The following is a 14,334-nucleotide window of genomic DNA, read 5'->3' on the forward strand; positions in this document are numbered from 1 at the left end:
CCCATAGCCCAAGAGGTAGGCAGGTTTCCGGGTTTCAAAGCTCCAGATCCAGCCATGCCACTCTTGGGAATCTCCACTCTCCACTCAGCTCCTGTTCACCATGGACCCTCAAGAGGAGAGAGACAGAGGGGCCGTGAAGGAACTCAAGCAACAAAACAGCCCCAACAGAGCCCATATTAGACACCTGCCGCACAGGGACGCCAGGAACCAAGGCTCATATGTGTGTTTGGGGAGGGGTCTCCCGGAGCCTGGTTCTTCCCCCAGTTTCTGACTATGCAGGACCTCCGTCCCCCAGCCTGAGGCTGCTGCCTCCCTCCCAGGAGCTGCTCCCCTCACTCCTTCCCCTTCCCCTGGGCCAGATGCTGCCTCCCGCTTTGGGGGACCTGTTGATGGACGAGTACATGGGGAGCAATGAGGACCCCAAGACCCTCACGGCCCAGTTCCAGGAGATGATGGCAGACGCCATGTTCGTGATGCCTGCACTCCGAGTAGCACATTTCCAGCGTGAGTTCATCTGGGACTGAGGCCTCAGGGCTGGGTCCTTTCCTGAGGGTGATGCCTGTCCTGTCCAGGTCCCAGTCCATGTCTTAATGGGGTCCTGGTGTGCCAGGAACTTGGTGTTGCTCCTCCCAGTAACCCTCCATGACAGTTCCGGAGATGGACATCTCCACTGTGGAACAGAAGAAAAGACTGGGCTGAGTGAGCTCCACTGATTGTTTCAAGACCTCACAGCCACAAACCTCAAGGCTGGATCTAACCCAGGGCTTGCCCACTGCACCTGTTCCCCCTGCTACCTCTCCCCAACTGTCCAGGACCCAGCCTGGTGCAGCAATTACATTTCGTCACCATGGTTATTGTAGGAGAACACCGGGAAGGGGCCACCCATCTCCCTGTCTGTCCCCAGGTACCCACGCCCCTGTCTACTTCTACGAGTTCCAGCATCGGCCCAGCTTCACAAAGGACCTCAGGCCGCCCCACGTGAGGGCTGACCACAGCGATGAGGTTGTCTTTGTCTTCAGATCATTTCTCTTTGGCAGCAAAGGTGAATCTTCCTCCATTACCAGGATGGGATGAGGTCCAGGCCCTGCGCCCTACCTAAGGATGAAAGGACGAGGCTCAGTGGGATCCAGGGTGCATTCAAGGAGCAGAGCTGGGAATGGAATCTGAACCCCTCAAGGCACAGCCTGTACCCCCTCCTCCTCTGTCTGCCTAGGAATGAGTGTCCCTCTTGGGTGCACAGGGATTCAAACTCATCTCTGTTTCATATATGATGTCCCAGTGTCAGAGAGGAGAAACCGTCCTGGAAAGGAAGAAGCCAGTGTCCAGGACTTAGGGGCTGACTGGGGACGTGGGGCTTGACAAGGCTGGGAACAGCTGGTGAGGGGTGACGGCAAGGTTGAGGGTATCCTGGGGTCAAGCTCCACCTGGGCTGGGAGCGAGGTGCATGATGGGGCAGCAGGACTGGGGTGGCCCAAGCTGATCCTGCCCCTCCCCTCTGTAGTGCCCCTCACTGAGGAGTAGGAGCTGCTGAGCAGGAGGGTGATGAAGTACTGGGCCAACTTTGCTCGCAATGGGTGAGCCGACCCCCCCCCAAATCCCCAGGGACCTGGGACCTTCTGCCCTCCCTCCTGTGGGGGGACCTCCCCAGCATCCAGGGTCCTAAGTCACGTGACAGCTCCCTCTCCAGCTGCAGGACCCACTGGCACTCACAGGGACCCTGGGACCAGGCACACTCTTCCCATCTCCCAGTGACCTGGGGTGGACCATGAGCTGCTCACCCAGAGGATCCCTGTTGGGGAGGGACAGGCCAGGTTAGGATGCTGGGTCCCCATGTGGAGCTGACCCTAAGGGGAGTTCGTTCAACTGCTGCTTCTGGAAACCCATTCCCCACTCCTCCTGCCTGCAAGGTGGCCTGGCCAGAACCCAGATCGGTGGGTTATCAGGGTCTGGGCAGGATGTGAAGTGCAGGATGCTGGGCTTCTGGGGCTCCACAGCAGGTGCTGGGGTACAGGCCCTTCTCACACACACTCAGAGGCTGTTTCTGACCTCCACCTGACAAAAGCAGCAGCAGCCACAGGCAGTGCACAAAAGCAGCTTTGATTTCAAGGAGAGAGAGCGTGACCACACCTGCACGCCTACTGAGGGCCGCCACCCACGGAGAGACCCTCAGCAGGAATGGGCCAGGGTTGCCAGGAGGAAGAGAGGAAGAGGCAGCCCAAGGAGGATTCCCAAGCACAGCCAGGGGCAGAGAGGGCCCTCCCCTTTCTCATCCCAGGGGTGGTACCCTAAATGCATAACCCAGTGGGGTGGGATCTCACCTGTGGGAATACTGAAGGGATGGTTATGGCCCCTCCATCCAGAATTTCACTTCTGAAGTAGCACCTTGACAGTAGGGACTCCATTTTGAAGCACTTGAGACTGCATTTTGGGAAAGTAACCCCCACCGTGAGACTCTGGTCTGAAACTATGATCTCAAATAGTCGGACAATAGCAGCGCACTACATCACCCTTGGCAGAGCACAAAAACCCCCTAGCATGCTTGCTCAAGCTTGAAAGTAGAAAGGTTGCACCTGGGTTAATGATAAAGATGTGATTTGTCTATGTCTTACACATAATTTGAATTAATGTCAAGATCATAAATGATAATTGTACGATTGTAACTAGTATTGTCAAGATTATGATGGATATTAATTTCACCTAGGTCTTAGGTTATGTTGACCCTAGTAACTATGTACTCTCTTTGGATTTTTTTCTTTTTTGTACCCTCTTTTCATCTTAGCAACTGTGTATAGTAACCGTGCATTCCCCCCCTTCCCAGTTTTGCGGTTTTTGCCTTTATAAACCCTAACCTTTGGTTATTCGGGGCTGCTCTGTTCATGTATGATCAGACAGCCCCAGCATGCTGGATAATCAATAAAGCTTTAACCCTTTGCTGGTTGCATGAGAGAAAAGTCTTTTGGAGTCGTTCCTCGGGCGGTGGGCTTTTTCAGACTCTAACACTTCCATGTTTCCATCATGGCTTCTCCTTCCTGGTCCCAGCTGAGGCACAGGTGCATCCTGGGAAAGTGGTGTAAAAGACTGACAAGCAAAGGGATAAAGTTGCAATGCAGGGCTGGCAAAGTTCCAGCTCCAGAATTCCCGTGGTTCTTCCTGCCTGGTTGCCAGGTATCAGGACCAGCAGGTTTTCACTGTCAAGTTGAGACAGAACTGTGTCTCAGAAGAAGCTGGGGACACAGCACACATTGGGTTCACCCTTAGTTAGTGCCATGGTCACTGCCTCTCAAAACCTGGACCCTGAGTGAGCAGGGAGGGGATGGGCAGAGTCGGGAAAGGATGGAGGAGGGGCCTGGACCCAGTGGGCACCCAGCCTGGAAACCAAGGAGGAGCTTCCAGGATCCGGGACAGTGACACCTGCCAGCCTTGGCTCAGGTGACCCCTGGGGCAGGGGCTGTGGCACAGAGCAGTAAGCCACCATCTGCAGTGCCTTCATCCCATGTAGGCACAGAGCCGAGCCCCGGCGGCTTCACTTCCGAACCAGCTTCCTGCTAATATGCCTAGGAAAGCAGCAGAAGGCCCATGTGCTTGGGCCCCTGCGCTCACCTGGGAGACCCAGAAGAAGCTGCTGGCTCCTGGCGTTGAGCTGACCCAGCCCTGGACGTTTGTGACTGAACTTGTAGATGGAAGATCTCTCTCTGTGTTTCTCTTGATTTTTAACTCTGCCTTTCAGATAAATAAAAAATAAAAAATCCCTTTTTAATGGTTTATTCCCCTTAGAAGGCCCCCTGGTGTCCTGCTTCCTGTATGCCTACACTATCTCAGACTAGGACGGCAAGGACAGTGAAGTTGGTGACTCCAGGATTGAGGCGATGGACAAGGACCCCCGAGCAGCCCGGTGAGAGGGGAGGCAGCCATGCCTGGGTCCCTACTGACCTCTCTTCTCTCAGTCTGATCTCACCAGAGGCGCTCAAGCCCCACCCCCACGGTGTGCCCAGCCTGCTTCCTGCCCAGGCCAGGGCCGAGGCCCTGGTCCCAGCCTGGAGCACTGGGTGCAGCCTAAGGGACACAGAGGTGTGCACGTGGGCCTCCTTGGAGCATGGGGCTGTACCGAAGGGGAGCTCGGCTCGGCGCCATTGTCTGCGGTCTCCTGCTGCACCTGGACCGTGGTCATTGTGAGGATTCCAGGGGCAACAGGGACCAAGGTCAGATCGGCCCAATCCTGCAGTTAGAGCCTGAGGCCACAGGAGGGCAGCGCCTGGGGGGCTGGAGCAGGTGAGGGGACAGTGGGGGACCTGGGTGCCCACCATGGTCTCCTGAGGTCCTGGCACAGAGGAATGAGCCCAGCACGAAGGCTCTGAGCAGCGCTGGTCGGGTCAGCAGCCGGGACAGGAAGGGGCGTGGGAAATGGGGCCCTTTCCCTCCCTTGCTTGAGGCTGTGGTGACTGTGCCCTCCCCAGGACAGTGATGAACCTGCCCTGGGCTATGTGTCTGCCAGGGTCTCCTCTGACCCTGTGCACCTGGCAGGGGTCCTCCTGGGCTGGATCCAGGGCAAAGCTGACCACACCTCCGTGCCTGGCATTCTGGGAGCCCAGGCCAAGACGGCACCACTCCTGGGTGTGTCCTGGAGCCTTTATCTCCTCATTCCAAAGGCCCAAGACTGGAGCTGGCATTGCAGAGCAAGTCAGCACTGTGCACTGGCGGCCCCTAGGAACACTGGCTCCAGCTCTGCCTGCTGGTCTCCCAGTGCAGCTGCCTGTAATGTGCCTGGGAAAGCAGTGGAAGATGGCTCTGTCCCAGGCCCCTGATGCTCCCACGTGGGAGACCCTGCTGGAGTTCAAGGCTCCTGTCTGAGGCCTGTGTGGGGCCTTTTGGAAGCTGAACCAGCAGATGAGTTGGTAGAAACTCTTTTCTGACCCTGGGCTTCCCCATTAGGTGACTTCGTCACCTCCTCCCTCACTGGTCCCCAGGTCAGCTGTGCTTGTCCTGTCCTGGGCACAATCACCTCCCTCCTCCATTCATCGCACCAATGCCATCTCTTTTAGAGAACATGCTCTCTTTCTGTTTTTTTTTTTAAATGATATGTATTACAACATGATGTCCAGATGTTTTATTTTTCTTGAAAGATTTCTTCTTTATTGGAAATGCTGAGTTGCAGACAGAAAGGGAAAACAGATCTTCCATCCTCTGATTCCCTCCACATGTGTGCATAATAGTCAGGGCTGGGCCAGTCCAAAACCAGGAGCCATCCAGGGCCTCCAGGAGGGTGCAGGGCCCAGGCACTGGGGGATTCTACTACGTTCCCAACCCATTAGCAGGGAGCTGGATCCAGGTGAAGCAGCCAGGATGGACCTGTGTAGGGGATGCTGGCCATGCAGGCTGTGGGTGCACCCGAGCGCCACTACACCGCCCCCTAGAGGACGCTTCCTTTCTTCCCTTCTTGCAGCCTGGAGCATGAGCCTCCTAGCAGGGGAGCCTGGTCAGTCTGGTGCTCACAGCTCTACCTCCTGTGACCGAGGGCAGTCAGCAGAAAGGACGCTCTCCTCGCCCCCAGGGCTGTCACCTGCGCTGACTCCTAGTGCTCAGGGAGGGTGCTAGGGCCCCAGGAGCCTCGGGAGCTGTGGGATGTCCTGGGCTGGGCAGGGACAGCACTGCTGGCTGGGAGATGGGGGAGAGTTTCTCATGCAGGACGTTGGTCAGGTCAGTGTTTGTAGGTCTGAGGCCTTGGCAAGCCTGAGGTGCTGATACCAAGGAGAGGCCACAGCAGCAGTGTGGGAGGGCAGCTCATGGAGAGCCCACACCTTATGCGCCTCTCTGGCCACAGGCCAGGACTCTGCCATCCCCATCCGGAACACGCACACGGGGCAGGTGCGCGGGAGCCTGGTCCACGTGGAAGGCACCGATGCGGGCGTCCACACCTTCCTGGGAATTCCCTTTGCCAAGCCACCTCTGGGGCCGCTGCGGTTTGCACCTCCTGAACCTGCTGAAGCTTGGAGTGGAGTGAGGGACGGGACCTCCCACCCAGCCATGTAAGCGCTCCCAGGGCACAGGGGAGCTCCGGCCCTGGGGGGAGGTCAGGGGAAAGATCCTCTGAGTACTGGACCAGGCCCAGCTGTCTGGGACAGAGCTCCCATAACCAGCTTTCCCTGTGTGTGATGGCTCCCTCGTGCGTTATTCAGTGAGTCTGCTTAGGCTTTCTGGATTCAGTGACCATGAAATGCTTTGGGGCCAGAATGTGGCACTCAGAGCACATTAAATCCAGGTACAGAGAGAAAAGCAGAGACGCTCTCCCCGTGTCCAGGAGAGGCCACAGGCTCTCTGTCTGCAGGGGGCGCTGTGTCTGGGTGAGGTTCACCTGGCTCCACATGCTTGTAGGAGGCCCCGACTCCATCAGCAGATCCTGCAGCTCCCTGAGATGGGCACCAGAGGGGGTCGTCATGGTCACTGAGCCAAGGGCAGGGCAAGGACATTGGCCAGGGACCCGTGTATGCCCTTAGGACTGGAGACTGTGGGAACGGGGAGGTTCCTGAGTCTAGAGTGAAGGTGAGGGTCGTCTACTGCCCTTCCTGGGGAAACGCCATCCGTCCATCCAGGCTTGCGTGCGGGAGGCTGGCCTGCTCCGGCGTGGCTGGGTCTGGGCATCCAGCACTGAGTGTCCCTCCTGCAGTCACCACTTCCCAGAGTCCCCTGTCAGTCAAGAGTGGTCCCCAGACTCTCAGACACCTGAGGTTCCCTGATGTTGGACCTTCCCAGCTCACCCAGAGTCTAGGACCTGTATCCTGGTGGGAAGTGTCTTATGGAAGCCCATGAGTGAGCAGGGCTGTAGGAGGAGGCCTGGGAGGGTCGGGCACACTAGACCCAGGCTCTAAACTAATGGCTGCCTTGGGTGGCTCCAGGTGTCTGCAGGACTTGGCTATGATGGGTAAAGATGTTCTGCAGGTGACCTCACCCTGCCTTCAATCCCCATGTCCGAGGACTGCCTGTACCTCAGCATCTACTCGCCTGCACATGCCCGTGAGGGCTCTGACCTGCCTGTGAGTGTGGGGAAAGAGAGCATGCACTATGAAAGAGATGGCATTGGTGCCATGAATGCAGGAGGGAGGTGACTTGCCCAGGACAGGACTAGCACAACCTGACCTGGGGACCAGCGAGGGAGGAGGCGATGAAGTCACCTAATGCGGAAGCCCAGGGATTACTAAAGAGTGTCTACAAACGAATCAGAACATTTTAGCCACACATCAGAAAATAGGTTAGGGACTAGAAATCTGGCATAGCAGGTAAAGCCGCCATCTGCAGTGCCAACATCCCATAAGGGTGCCAGTTTGAGTCCTGGCTGCTCCACTGTGCATTCAGCTCTCTGCTCTGGCCTGGGAAATCAGAAGTTGGTCAACTCCTTGGGCCCTGCACCCACATGGGAGACCTGGAAGAAGCTCCTGGCTTTGGATTGGCTCAGTGCCAGCCATTGCAGTCAACTGGGGAGTGAACCAGAGAATGGAAGACCTCTCTCCTCTCTCTCTCCCTCTCTCGCTCACTCTCTCTCTCTTTCTACGCAATTGCTTCTCTGTAAATCTGCCTCTCAAATAAAATGAATCTCTCTAAAATAAATAAGATGTACAAATATACACATAAACCTGAGGATCTCACACAAATGAAGAGAAAAGCACGTGGATCCAACTACCTCTGTGGCTTCTTGTTTGTAATTTGAATTCATTTATTTGAAAGAGAGACACAGACAAACACAGAGAGACAGAGATGTCCTGTGTGCTGGTTCCCTCTCCAAATACTCACCACAGCTGGGATGGGGCCCTGATAGGCCAGGAGCCCTGAACTCTCTCGGGGTCTCCCAGTGGGAAGCAGGGATCAGTACCGGAGCCCCCCTGCTGCCTCTCAGCCTGCACGTTAGCAGGAAGCTGGAATCAGGAGGTGCCGAGGCGGGACCCGAGCACAGGACTCAGGGCTGGAGCGTCCCCAGCGGTGGCTCCACTGCTGCTCCAATGTGGCCCCTCATGACCTATGTTGTGCCACGAATCAGATATGAAAAGGACGAGATGTTCTATGGTGAGAACACAGCACCACATGCTGGTCTTCCCTAAACAAGAAAAAACAGCAGCAGAACCCTAACAGCTGAACCTGATGGAGCCTCTAGGTACAATTCCTGTGTGCACAGGGTGAGGGGACAGAGGAATGGCCAGAAGACACCACAGGGACGGTGCCTCCCCCTCCAGAGAGAGCCAGGGGTACACCGGTTTCTCAACACAGGAATCAGGAGGAAGAGCACAGCGAGGCACAGGGGGAGCTACCCTTTGGCATCTGAGGATTTGTTGCCCCATGTTAGCAGGTCAGGTAACCCATCCGGTCCTGAGGAGGGAGTTCTCCATGGAGCGTTTCTTGGAGGAAGGGCAGGGACACCTGGGAGGTCATCAGGGTCTGGGCAGGATGTGAAGTGCAGGATGCTGGGCTTCTGGGGCTTCCACAGCAGGTGCTGGGGTTCAGGCCCTTCTCACACACACACAGAGGCTGTTTCTGACCTCCTACCTGACAAAAGCAGCAGCAGCCACAGGCAGTGCACAAAAGCAGCTTTGATTTCAAGGACAGAGAGCGTGACCACACCTGCACGCCTACTGAGGGCCGCCACCCACGGAGAGACCCTCAGCAGGAATGGGCCAGGGTTGCCAGGAGGAAGAGAGGAAGAGGCAGCCCAAGGAGGATTCCCAAGCACAGCCAGGGGCAGAGAGGGCCCTCCCCTTTCTCATCCCAGGGGGCGGTGCCCGAAATGCATAACCCAGTGGGGTGGGATCTCACCTGTGGGAATACTGAAGGGATGGTTATGGCCCTCCATCCAGAATTTCACTTCCCTGTTTCCATCATGGCTTCTCCTTCCTGGTCCCAGCTGAGACACAGGTGCATCCTGGGAAAGTGGTGTAAAAGACTGACAAGCAAAGGGATAAAGTTGCAATGCAGGGCTGGCAAAGTTCCAGCTCCAGAATTCCCGTGGTTCTTCCTGCCTGGTTGCCAGGTATCAGGACCAGCAGGTTTTCACTGTCAAGTTGAGACAGAACTGTGTCTCAGAAGAAGCTGGGGACACAGCACACATTGGGTTCACCCTTAGTTAGTGCCATGGTCACTGCCTCTCAAAACCTGGACCCTGAGTGAGCAGGGAGGGGATGGGCAGAGTCGGGAAAGGATGGAGGAGGGGCCTGGACCCAGTGGGCACCCAGCCTGGAAACCAAGGAGGAGCTTCCAGGATCCGGGACAGTGACACCTGCCAGCCTTGGCTCAGGTGACCCCTGGGGCAGGGGCTGTGGCACAGAGCAGTGAGCCACCATCTGCAGTGCCTTCATCCCATGTAGGCACAGAGCCGAGCCCTGGTGGCTTCACTTCTGATCCAGCTTCCTGCTAATGTGCCTAGAAAAGCAGCAGAAGGCCCACGTGCTTGGGTTCCTGCACTCACCTGGGAGACCCAGAAGAAGCTGCTGGCTCCTGGCGTTGGGCTGACCCAGCCCTGGACGTTTGAGACTGACCCTGTAGATGGAAGATCTCTCTCTGTGTTTCTCTTGATTTTTAACTCTGCCATTAAAATAAGTAAAAAAATAAATATATCACTTTTTTAATGGTTCATTCCCCTTAGAAGGCCCCCTGGTGTCCTGCTTCCTGTATGCCTACACTATGTTGGACTAGGACAGCAAGGACAGTGAAGTTGGTGACTCCAAGATTGAGGCGATGGACAAGGACCCCCGAGCAGCCCGGTGAGAGGGGAGGCAGCCATGCCTGGGTCCCTACTGACCTCTCTTCTCTCAGTCTGATCTCACCAGAGGCGCTCAAGCCCCACCCCCGCGGTGTGCCCAGCCTGCTTCCTGCCCAGGCCAGGGCCGAGGCCCTGGTCCCAGCCTGGAGCACTGGGTGCAGCCTAAGGGACACAGAGGTGTGCACGTGGGCCTCCTTGGAGCATGGGGCTGCACCGAAGGGGAGCTCGGCTCAGCGCCCTGGTCTGCGGTCTCCTGCTGCTCCTGGACCCAGGTCACGGTGAGGATTCGCAGGTGGGGACAGGGACCCTGGTCAGATCTGCCCAATCCCGCAGTTTGTGCTGTGAAAACAGAACCTGGGAAGTTGGAGTGGTCGGAGAGACAGTGGGGACCCAGGCACCCACCATGGTCTCCTAAGGCTCCAGGCACTGAGGAATGAGCCAGGCATGAAGGCCCTGAGCAGCGCTGGTCGGGTCAGCAGCCGGGACAGGAAGGGGCGTGGGAAATGGGGCCCTTTCCCTCCCTTGCTTGAGGCTGTGGTGCCATAAGTGTTTCCATGCATGTGCTGTCACACATGTCCCAAGGTCTCTTCCACGGAGCCATCCTGCAGAGTGGGGTGGTCCTGCTCCCCCGCTTCATCACGAACTCGTCTGATGTGATCTCCACAGTGAGTCCCCTGCACTGCAGAAGCCCCAGCAGCTTCTCCAGGACCTGTGGCCTGTGACTTGATGGGAGAGACATGGGAGAAAGGTTGTGTGTGAGCAGGGCATCGGGGAGGGCGGACTGAGGTTGGCAGGGAGAACCTGGAGAACCGACCTGCTGTCTCACCTCTTGTCTCTTAGCGCCTCTCTTACTCTGTCTATTCACTGAGCCTAGTAAGGACCACCGGAAGCCTCAGAGCTGGCGCATGCCCGGAATTGTGAAGGGTGGAGGGGTCGGCATTCACACGGCTCTGTAATTGCGGTGATTGAGTTTGCTTGTGCCCTGCCACGCTGTCACCCTGGGGACCTCCAGGGTGGGCACAACCATTCTAAGCAGCTGTGCTGGTCACCCTGACTGGTACCTGCGAATTTAGGGGAAGTTGGGGCAACATTGCACAATCAGGGCCAGCGCTGGGGCTCAGTGGGTTGAAGCTGTGTCTTGCAGCCTCAGCTCCAATATGGGTGCAGGTTCGAGTCCTGGCTGCCCCACTTCCTATCCAGCTCCCTGCTAATACGCCTGGAAAGCAGCAAGGGCCCAAGTCCTAGGTCCCCTCCATCCATGTAGGAGAACCAGAAGAAGCTCCTGGCCCAGTCCTGGCTATTGCAGCCATTTGTGGAATAAACCAGGGGATGACAACCTCTCTCTCTCTCTCTCTCTCTCTCTCTCTCTCTCTCGTGTGTGTGTGTCTCCTCTCTCTCTAACTCTGCCTTTCAAATAAATGAATAAGTCTTTATAAAAAACATTCATGGAATTAAACCATATTAGTTTATTTTTTTAAAAAAACTGCACAAGTTCTTACAATATCCTGTGATATCCTGGACCACGTATCCGCCCCAGAGAGTCTAGGAGCTGATGGGGGCTGAGCAGAGCAGAAAGAGCTGTAGCCGCCTGTGTTAGGCAGGAGGAAGGGCTCAGGAGAAAGTGCCCGCACCACCCGCAGGGACTGCCGGCTGAATCCTCCATCCACGGCCATCCACTCAGCCGGCGCATTCAGCATTCATGAAGCAAACGTGCACGCAGCTACAAAGGTCAAATCAGATACTTAGCGCTCTTTGCTTTAAGGATCTTTGAACTCTGTCTTCTAGTTCTGTTGACATACACGATAAGGAGTAAACTTCAGTCACCCTACCGTGACCTAGAGCTCTACAACCTCTTGCTTCCAGCTGTATTCTGGTAACTGTTACCCGACCTCTGCAGAGGCTTCCCCTCCTGCCTCTCCTACCCGCTGGTGACCACTGTTGTTCTCTCTACTGCTACGGTGTCAACTTGTGTAGCTTCTACAAGTGAGTGCAGGGGCCAGTGCTGTGGCACAACCAGTTATGCCACAACCTGGGATGCCGGAATCCCATATGGGTGCAGGTTTGAGTCCTGGCTGCTCCATTTCCAATCGAGCTCCCTGCTAATGGCCTGGGAAGCCAGTGGAGGATGGTCCAGTACCTGGGCCCCTGCACCTGTATGTGAGATCTGGAGGAAGCTCCTGGCTCCTGGCTTTGGATCAGCTCAGCTCTGGCCGCTGCAGGCATTTCGGGAGTGAACCAGTGGATGGAAGACCTTTCTCTCTCTCTCGGGCACTACCTCTCTCTGTAACTCTTTCAAATAAATAAAAATAAGCATTGAAAAAAGGGAGTGTAAGCATGGTGCTTGTCTCTCTGTGGCTGGCTTATTTCACTTAACACAGTGTCCTCCGTGCAAACACATTGCACAAGTGAGAGGATTTCACTCTCCTTTATGGGTAAGTCACACCGCATTGTGTATGTACCACAGCTTTACATCTTCATCTGCCCATCAACACGCAGTGCTTCCACAGCTCGGCTATTGCCCACAGTACCGCAGCGAACCCCGGCGCGCAGGTGTCTCCTTGACATGCTGCTCTCACTTCCTTCGGATATTCGCCCAGGATCAGGAATTCACCTGGTAGGTGTGTGTCTAGCTTTTTGAAGACCTCCCTAGATTCCAGCTAACCGTCTAGAGGAGTTCCCCCTCCTCCTCCTCGTCACCAGCATTTATCATTTTTGTCCTTTTGATGGTAGCCCTTCTAAGCAGGGTGAGATGGTGTCTCGTTGTGGTTTTGACTTCTATTTCCTTGATAACCAGTGATGTTGGCTGCTTTCAGAGTTTTTAGATTTTGTGTAGCATCTTTAGGAAACTTACGCATTCAGACCATTTGCCTTTCTAAAAGGCAAATGTTTGAGTTCCTTATATATTCTGGACATCAATCCCTTGTCAGATAAATCATTTGAAACTGTTTCCGGCCTGCACCGCGGCTCACTAGGCTAATCCTCCGCCTAGCGGCGCCGGCACACCGGGTTCTAGTCCCAGGCGGGGCGCCGGATTCTGTCCCGGTTGCCCCTCTTCCAGGCCAGCCCTCTGCTGGGGCCAGGGAGTGCAGTGGAGGATGGCCCAGGTGCTTGGGCCCTGCACCCCATGGGAGACCAGGAAAAGCACCTGGCTCTTCGCTCCTGCCATCGGATCAGCGCGGTGTGCCGGCCGCAGCGCGCTGGCTGCGGCGGCCATTGGAGGGTGAACCAACGGCAAAGGAAGACCTTTCTCTCTGTCTCTCTCTCTCACTGTCCACTCTGCCTGTCAAAAAAAAAAAAAAAAAAGAAAGAAAGAAAGAAACTGTTTCCTCCCCTTCTGCTGGTGTTTCTTCGCTCTGTTGATGGATTCCTGTGACCGCAGGGGCAGGGGCAGCACTCAGAAGCCATGGCTGGTTCTCAGCGGGTACCAAAGGCCACTCGAGGCTGGTCCCGACACTATTTCTCCCTCTGCTGAGGCTGGATCCTGTGCCACGCCGGCTTCCCTGTAGCCTGAAGGGACACAGGCTTTGCAAGCTGCCACTGAAGTGCGTGCCTCTCCAGGGGCTCGGGAATGCCTCGCTGGGTTCAGATCCACAGGTTCCTATGAAATGTGCCTAACACACCTCTCTGGGGGAGCTGGGGACATGGAAAGTCACAAGTGATCAGGGGGATAGACCTTAAGAAGTGCCACTGACAGAGGGAGCCTTGGCCTAGCCGTTAAGATGCCATTTGGGACACCCACAATGATATATTGGAGCACCTGGGTTTGAGTCCCAGATCTGCTTTTTTTTAAAAAAAAATAAATCTGTATTCATTTGAAAAGCAGAGTTTGCGGTGGTGGTGGTGGGGAATCTTATATCAACTGCTTTTCTTCCCAGATGGCTGCAATGGCCAGATCTAGGCCAATCTGAAACCAGGAGCCAGGATCCAGGAGCCTCTTCTGGGTCTCCCATGTGGGTACAGGGGCCCAAGGACTTGAGCCATCTTCTTCTGCTTTCCCAGGTGCAATAGCAGGGTGCTGGATTGGAAGTGGAGTAGCCGGGACTCGAACCAGCGTCCATATGGGATGCTGGCGCCGCAGCGGATGCCCCCCCAGGTCTTTTCTTGATTCCAGCATCCCAGGCACACACACCGAGGGAGAGAGCAGGTGAGAACTCACCTACTTGGATCCCTGACACCATGCAAGAGACCGGGACTCAGTTCCTGACTCCTGGATTTGGCCTGGCACAGGCCCAACCAATGCAGGCCTTTGGGGAATATCTCTCCCTCCAGACACTAAGAAAGTCAATGATTAAACAAAGGGAAAAGAAGGACCAGGGTCATGTGTGCCTTTCAAAAGAGCCGTGACTGAGTAGGGAGGTTCCCGTGGAGACAGCTGAATGGGTAAACTGAGTCCTGAAACTGGGGAGGAGCTGGCAGTGCTGGGGGCAGTCACCAGGCAGTGCAGGTGCCAGCCCAGTCCCGCGTCCCCGCAGGTCATCCCGCTCCTCTCTAGGAGGGGTCCTGATCTTGCCCCAGACTCTCCCGGTGTTTGCAGTCACAGCCCATTGCTCCCTGCTCTCCACCTCCTGGGCCACAGCTGCCAGAACAGTGAGCAC

At 56.0% G+C, this 14,334-nt stretch overlaps 1 protein-coding gene across 1 annotated transcript in view; it reads left to right on the forward strand.

Annotated features, from left to right (window-relative positions):
- Positions 1–14,334, forward strand: part of LOC138846539 (cocaine esterase-like) — a 32,952-nt gene that overhangs the window by 447 nt on the left and 18,171 nt on the right. The window contains exons 3-5 of the mRNA XM_070062553.1: positions 89–220; positions 360–504; positions 905–1,042. Of these exons, the coding sequence (XP_069918654.1) occupies positions 89–220; positions 360–504; positions 905–1,042 (415 nt within the window). The remainder of the gene's footprint in view (positions 1–88; positions 221–359; positions 505–904; positions 1,043–14,334) is intronic.

This window comes from Oryctolagus cuniculus, chromosome 18 (genome assembly GCF_964237555.1).
Source record: "Oryctolagus cuniculus chromosome 18, mOryCun1.1, whole genome shotgun sequence".
Classification (NCBI taxonomy): Eukaryota; Metazoa; Chordata; class Mammalia; order Lagomorpha; family Leporidae; genus Oryctolagus; species Oryctolagus cuniculus.